We start from the raw sequence: 7,591 nt of genomic DNA on the forward strand, positions 1-7,591 counted from the left end.
TAAGCAAGCTACATTTCAAGATATATAGATGAGCCTTTCTTGATTTTCTGTCATATTTATCTTGTTATTGTTACATGCACCTTGTGAATTCATAAGCACTCAGAGACACCACAAGTGATCAAACTCAAAGCAACAAAAGAGGGAATTAAGCAATATAAAGAAGAAAAGACCGGTAAATAAATATATAATGTCCATGGCACTTGGCAATTGCAACTACTTTATCTTAGGCCGGTCACCAAGCCTGAGTTCAAGATCCAATTCCTCTATAGAGCAAGAGCTAATTTCAATTACCTCTGACTGGACATGATGCCTATCAACTGAATTCGACTTCACCAAGAAAGGTAATGATGATGCACTGGTTCTCCTCCTTTTGCAGCCTATAGCTTCCTCCTCATCACCATCTGATGATATGGTTGGGCAAGTTCGTCGAACAACCAAATTCAAGCTCACAGAGAGATCAGTTTTGACATAATCTACCTTTGCTCTACATCCTGATTCTCGGATTCTTGATTTCTTCTCTCCCTCTTTCCTGGGATCTGAGATGTGGTAACATCTATCTGCAGGGGAGTTTGGCCATGATGAAGGTGAAGATCTCGGGGACTTCTTGTCATTTTCTTCTTTAAGGGAGGAAGAAGAAAATGGAGGGAAAAAGTTCTTTTCATCGCAATTCCCTTGACTAGGTGTAGTTGAAAACTTAGAAGGTGAAGATGGTGATGCAATAAAACCAGGATCAGCATTAGGGTTTGGGTTGTAAACCAAGGTACAAATCTGAGATGGATATTGAAAACCCACAGATGAACAGGTATTTTGAAAGAGATTTTGATTCTCGTGATGAAGAACTTCATTGGGAGGGCCTGGAGACTGTTTTAGTCTAGCCCTATCCCTTCTATGGACATTCATGTGACCCCCTAAAGCTTGAGCGGACCTGAATTCTCTTCTACAAAAGCTGCAAGAATAAGATCTCGGGGGCCATATACACCCACCTAGAGGTCCGCCTGCATCTTCTGCAAAAGCTTGTTCTTCCCATGAATCATCATATGAAGGACGAGTTGATGGTTGGAGACGAGAACTCAAATTATGTTTTCGCTTATTCCACATCCAGCACCGAGCTTGCTCCATGTCACTATGTTACCCAGAGATTGACTCTTACAAGCTTCAACAAGATAGAGGATTATGTGGCAAGCATAAGAAACAAACGATGAATTAATGGAGATGAGATGCAAGAGGGGAAGATAAAGTCTTACATGATTGCTTAGAGAAGATGTTTAGACTTGATGGGTACCCTACCTTATTTGTCTTACTGTAACTACTACCTGGTCTCTCTTGGTAGGTCTAACACAGTCCACTACAAAGTAAACGAAACAAAGTGTTTGATAAAGGCTCAAAGAAGAAAAAAGAAAATAAATTTGGGCATGTTTTTATAATTTTATTAATTTGGATGATATTTCATATCTTAAATTTATATTAAAGATTACTATTATTTTATTAAAATGAATATAAGTAAGAGTTATGTTAGCTCTAGGGTTGCAAAGACCAACTAATTTTGATTATAATAAAACTAATGAAATAAACCTAAAATATGTGTAACAATTTTTGAAACTATCTTTGAAATGTCAAGTAATTAAGGACTTTGATAAAACAAGCAAATATGATTGAAGTTGCCCTTAAATAGTTGAAAAGACTTGAAATTGTTTAAAAATGCTAAAGTTTCAGGCAGATTCTTAGTTTCATTTCTCATAGGTTGTACAAAGATAGATATATCGTTAGCCTATCAAAATATTTTCCTCTAATTAAATTTTATTTTCAAGTTTATAAAAATGTTTAATGCCTTGTCTTTAAAGTTGTTTAAGGATAAATGAATCTTTAAGGCATTTCAAAATTTCATATTTTTGCTAGTAGTAACAAAAGTAGCAAGCTACTTCTAAAAATAGCGTGTTATTTTTGCTTTAGGTTTCCAGTACCTTTTGGCAATTAAGTAACCAATTACTTTTGAAAATCAGTCATTTTTTTATTTTCACAAAAAAAAAAGTTAAAATAACGATAGTTTTTAAAGTCAATGATTAAAAGCTCCAACAACTAGTTTTTCAAATCACTATATATATACCCTTCTTTTACTCATCTAAGACTTAATGAAAGCCTGTTGATGAAATGGCTTCATCCTCTCGAATCTCAATCTCCTCCTCTCCCCTCCTTTAATACCTTTCCCATTTGTATATACTTCGAAAACATCCCAAAGGATTGCAATGCTAAATATTTTGACCTTGTTATAACAAACATACAAATCTAAGGTACACACACAAATCGCACAATCACACAGTAGAGAAAAGAGAAAAAGAATACTACAGGATTTAACGTAGTTCAACCATAAGGTCTACATCCATGGACAAGACAAGAGGAAAAGGTTCCACTATGATAAAAAGAGAAAGATACAATCACTCAAAACTCGCAAATCTAAGGTACACACACAAATCGCACAATCATACAGTGTAGAAAAGAGAAAAAGAATAACACAGGATTTAACGTGGTTTAACTGTAAGGTCTACATCTACGGACAAGACAAGAGAAAAAGGTTCCAGTATGATGAAAAGGGCAAGATACAATCACTCAAAACTCTCAAACCCTAACCCCAATGTATTTTCCAAATATCTCACAACTCTACCGTAAAGAGCAGAATATTACAATATTTATACTGGTCCACACCGCGGGGGCATTGCCCTCGCACCCCCAAAGAGATCAATGGGAGGCTTTGGGCCCGGGCCTATCGACCCGTGCTCTCTGCTACCAACACAGATCTCACTTTTTATCCCAATCAGGTCGCAGCGTGAAACTTTCTGGTCGGATCACAATTCGGGTCCATAAAGACATATGCAAAATTCAAGCCACATAAAAAAAATAACTATTCTTCCCCTTGGCTTGAATTCCCTCAATCATCATGTAACGCCCCTTACCCGTCTACTGTATAGCTGAGCAAGAAGTGCCACATTCGGTGCCGGAGCACCTTATCTTATTTTATCATATCTATTGTAAACTTTTGATGTCATTTAAAACATGTATTCTATGTGTAGAATTTTTTTTTTTATATATTATTTCTGTGGAGACCCGGACAGAGCCTCCCCTATTTTATTAGCATCTGGCGGGTTCCACTAATCACCTGTTAACATATTCATAGTCATCTCACATATTTCCATATCATATTCTCTTTTATCATATCATTCACAACTATTTATGAGATCTCAAAATGAAGTGTCATCTATTGCATTCATATGAAAATTCATAGATAATAAATTATAAGTTTTCATTTCAAGTCCAAAATGAAATACATCATAAACTAATAATTACATAATGACTAAACATAATGAATCAAAATACTAGTCTATACATGGGTCCTACCAAAATACAAAAGACCGGTGAGGTGACTCTGGACAGTGGCAGATCTGGTCGAAACTCTGTCCGAACACTCACTGTATACTGCCGTGATGGTCACGATCTCCAGTACCTACGCGATGGAAAACCAACGCGCTAAGTATAACGCTTAGTGGTGCATAATTTATAATAACAATAATTTAACAATTGAAATAATAATTGCAATTCGTAATTTTTAGGTCTTTTACATTTTTTTTATTACACTTTGGAAACAATTAACATCATCAGGATCTTTTATGATTACTTATTGTATTTTAAGTCTCAATTAATTTTTATCAGTGCCCAAGAAAACCTATAACAAATTATAAAAGCTAGATGCACGGGTGTATACTGGTTAGACAGCCATATGTCTATCCAAAGATATCGTCTGTCAGTGCATTTAGGCACCGTCGCACAAGACTACCAGCTTGTAAAGCCAGAAATAAAGTAGGCACAATGGCCAGTAAGTAGGCATATAGCCTGTAGAATAATCATACCAGACATATATTATTAGTTTATGATTTTCTCGGTAGGCAGTACTGCTATCTATAGTCCCTAATTGGTATACCAATTTATCCAAACTAAATAAATAAGTTTAGGTATACTATGGGCAATTAAACATTTTTAATTAATTTAGCACTATTCACTATTACTATTTTTTAGTACTGTTCATTGGTACCATTAATTTCATATTAATAAGACATTAGTCCTAATTTACATATTCATATCATTTTTATTATTAAATTTTCCTTATGAGTATTTTAATTATCCTATATAGCATTTTTCCCATGAACCTTTCTTTAGGTTCATTTTGATGTGTTATTTTTATCTAGGAATTTGACTAGGTTAGGATGTCTATTTAGTCACACTTCCTTCATAACAATTGCTCCTCTATGTTTAAACTTGAATTTCAGTTTTTTAATCACTGAATTTGGGGTTATAGAACTCAAGTTATGGTCAAAATACCAAAGGAATAATATTTTGGGACAATTTCTGGGTTGGCGGTTTTAGTGACTAAACTTGTGCTAATAATTTGATTTCTTTAAAGGAAAAACTGGGTCAAGTGGTCCTCATGAAAAGTGTAGCCCTATGTCTAAACTTTCCATTGGTGAAATTTTAGATCATTTGGACCAGTATAGAGAGAGTTATGACCAAATGAACACGTACTGTTCATTTAGTCATTTTCTGGGTTGGCAGTTTCAGTGACCCAAATTGTGCTAACAATTTGAATTGGTTAAAGGAAAAACTGGGTTAAGTGGTCTTCATGAAAAGTGTAGCCCTATGTCTAAACTTTCCATTGGTGAAATTTTAGGTCATTTGGACCAGTATAGGGAGAGTTATGACCAAATGAACACGTACTGTTTATTTGGTCATTTTCTGGGTTGGCAGTTTTAGTGACCCAAATTGTGCTAACAATTTGAATTGGTTAAAGGCAAAAATGAGTTAAGTGGTCTTCATAAAAAGTGTAGCCCTATGTCTAAACTTTCCACTGGTGAAATTTGAGGTTATTTGGACCAGTATAGAGAGAGTTATGACCAAATGAACATGTACTATTCATTTGGTCATTTTCTGGGTTGCAGTTTCAGTGACCCAATTTGTGCTAACAATTTGAATTGGTTAAAGGAAAAAATAGGTTATGTGGTCTTCATGAAAAGTGTAACCCTATGTCTAAACTTTCCATTGGTGAAATTTTAGGTCATTTGGACCAGTATAGAGAGAGTTATGACCAAATGAACACATACTGTTCATTTGGTCATTTTCTGGGTTTGGTGCAGGGTAATCCGGATTTGGGCAGTATTTAGGTCAAGTTTTGGACAGAATTTGGGCATGGTTTCTTCATGGAAAATGGGCTATGTTGAGTCTAATTTCACCTCCAATTGGCCTCATAGCAATTGGAGTCACACATTTTCAGTTATGGGTCAATATACCCACTAGACTTATTGAGTCCAAACCTGCAGAAAATTGAACACTCCCAATATCTCAATTCCTCCAACTTCCTTACTTCAATTTGCATGCAATACACTTCTATAAGCAACAATCTCAACTCAATAGGTCAATTTCAACATTTTACACAAAGTCCTCGACATTTACACAAACCCTAGTCTTCAAAGTTTCAAATTTACACAAACACTACGCAATCAAACTCCCAACCATTTCAACTCATCACACATTCTCATGGAACCATTTTTCATCACTTAAAAGCAACAAACCTCAAGTTCCATGGCTGCCAAAAATTCAAGAGTTCTTTGCTCAAGATTTTCTTTTTATTTTCATGGTATTTATACTTGGCTAAACATGCTTTTCATGTTTAATAAAGAGAAGAAGAGGGATTAGTGCACTAACCTTACTTGAGCTTCCCTAACTTCAAATTTCTTGCTTCCAATGGGTGTCTATAGCTTCCTTAGGGTGTGGGGAGTATTTTTTGTGAAGTGGGCTATGGGTTTTGGTGTGTAGAAGCTTGGGAAATCAAGCTTGGAAGCTTGACAACAATGGAGGAAATGAGAGAAAGAGAGAGAGAAGAAATGGAGGAAGAAGATGGAAGTAGGTAGAAGTTTGTCCTCTAGTGCCTATTTATAATTTTTTTTTAAATTTTCCTAAGCTTTTTCTTTTCTTTTCTTTTCTTTTCCTTTCTTTTCTTTTCTTTTCTTTTCTTTTCTTTTCTTTTCTCTTCTCTTCTCATTTTCCAAATTCAAATTCATAAATTTAATTTATGTTAATTATTTTATTTCCTAATTTTAATTTGACATTTAGCTCAAAATTCACCTCTAGGGGTAAAATGACCAAAATGCCCTTTATGGTGCTCATTGGGTTATTTTTATTATTTTATACCAATTAATAAATTCTCTAAATTTTATTTTATTTTCTCAAAATTTTTTTTCTATATTTTTTTAATATTTATTTCATTAATTTATACCTCCTCACTATTGTTTAAGTGTAGTTCCAGACACTCTGATTGTCCGAACAGACATTAGTCGTCAGAACAGTAAAATGTATGGACTACCTTTGGTGAGGGCGTTACACATCAACAAAATAACCACAAACACTCTGTCTTGCCATATGCCCTCACAAAGCATTACTGAGCACTACAAACACTAAGTCTAAGCAATGCTTAAACTCGCTGACTGGGACTCCCTTGGTCATCATATCCGCTGGATTATCATGTGTAGAGACTTTTTACACAACTACAGTCTCCTGAGATATAATGTCTTGAATGAAGTGATATCTAACATCAATATGCTTAGTTCGCTCATGGTATATCTGATTCTTTATGAGATGTATTGCACTCTGGCTGTCACAAAACACTGTTGGCTTGTTCTGATCAAACCAAGATCACCCACCAAACCTTGTAACCATAAAGCTTCCTTTATTGCCTTTGCTAAGGCCATATATTTAGCCTCTGTGGTAGACAAAGCAATTATAGCTTACAATGTTGCCTTCCAACTGATAGCACTTCCTAAAAGGGTAAACAAATAACTTGTCAAAGATCTCATCTTGTCTAAGTCCCCTATAAAATCTGAATCCACATAGCCAATAATTGAATTACTCATCTTGGTCTTGTCAAATGTCAGACCGACATTTGTAGTACCCTTCAAATATCTCAAAATCTATTTCACTGCCTGTTAATGCTCTTTCCCAGGACACGCCATGTATCTACTCACAACACCAACTGCATGTGACATGTCAGGTCGGGTGCATACCATAGCATACATGATGCTACCAACAGCACTCGAATAGGGAATACTAGACATGTGCTCCATCTCCTCATCTGTTTTGGGTGACATATCTGCAAATAACTTGAAATGGGCAGTAAATGAAACAGTCACAGGCTTAGCATTATTCATGTTAAAACGCTTAAGCACCTTCTCAACATAGGCTTGTTAAGATAAGAAAAGCTTTCCAACACTTCTATCCCTAGTAATTTCCATTCCCAATATCTTCTTTGCAGCACCCAAATCCTTCATCTCAAACTCATCACTCAACTGCTTTTTCAGAATGTTAATTTGTGACATGCTTTTAGCAGCAATAAGTATATCATCCACATACAATAGCAAATAAATAAAGGAATCATCTAAAAGTTTCTTATGATACACACAACTATCATATGAACTACGATTAAAGCCATTATGAATCATGAATGTATCAAATCTTTTGTACCATTGCCTAGGGGACTGTTTCAGACTATATAAAG

The 7,591-nt window shown here is 35.2% G+C and overlaps 1 protein-coding gene across 1 annotated transcript; it reads right to left on the minus strand.

Moving 5' to 3' along the window:
• Positions 1–1,331, minus strand: LOC110631605 (zinc finger protein 10-like). The gene has a single exon (XM_021779490.2). The coding sequence runs from the start codon at positions 1,117–1,119 to the stop codon at positions 214–216; it is 906 nt and encodes a 301-aa protein (XP_021635182.2). The 5' UTR covers positions 1,120–1,331; the 3' UTR covers positions 1–213.
• Positions 1,332–7,591: the final 6,260 nt, after the last annotated feature.

The sequence above is a fragment of the Hevea brasiliensis genome, chromosome 3 (assembly GCF_030052815.1).
Source record: "Hevea brasiliensis isolate MT/VB/25A 57/8 chromosome 3, ASM3005281v1, whole genome shotgun sequence".
NCBI lineage: Eukaryota > Viridiplantae > Streptophyta > Magnoliopsida > Malpighiales > Euphorbiaceae > Hevea > Hevea brasiliensis.

Coding starts and splice junctions, on each gene's coding strand:
- LOC110631605 (XM_021779490.2), bottom strand. CDS start 1,119: ATGGAGCAAGCTCGGTGCTGGATGTGGAATAAGCGAAAACATAATTTG.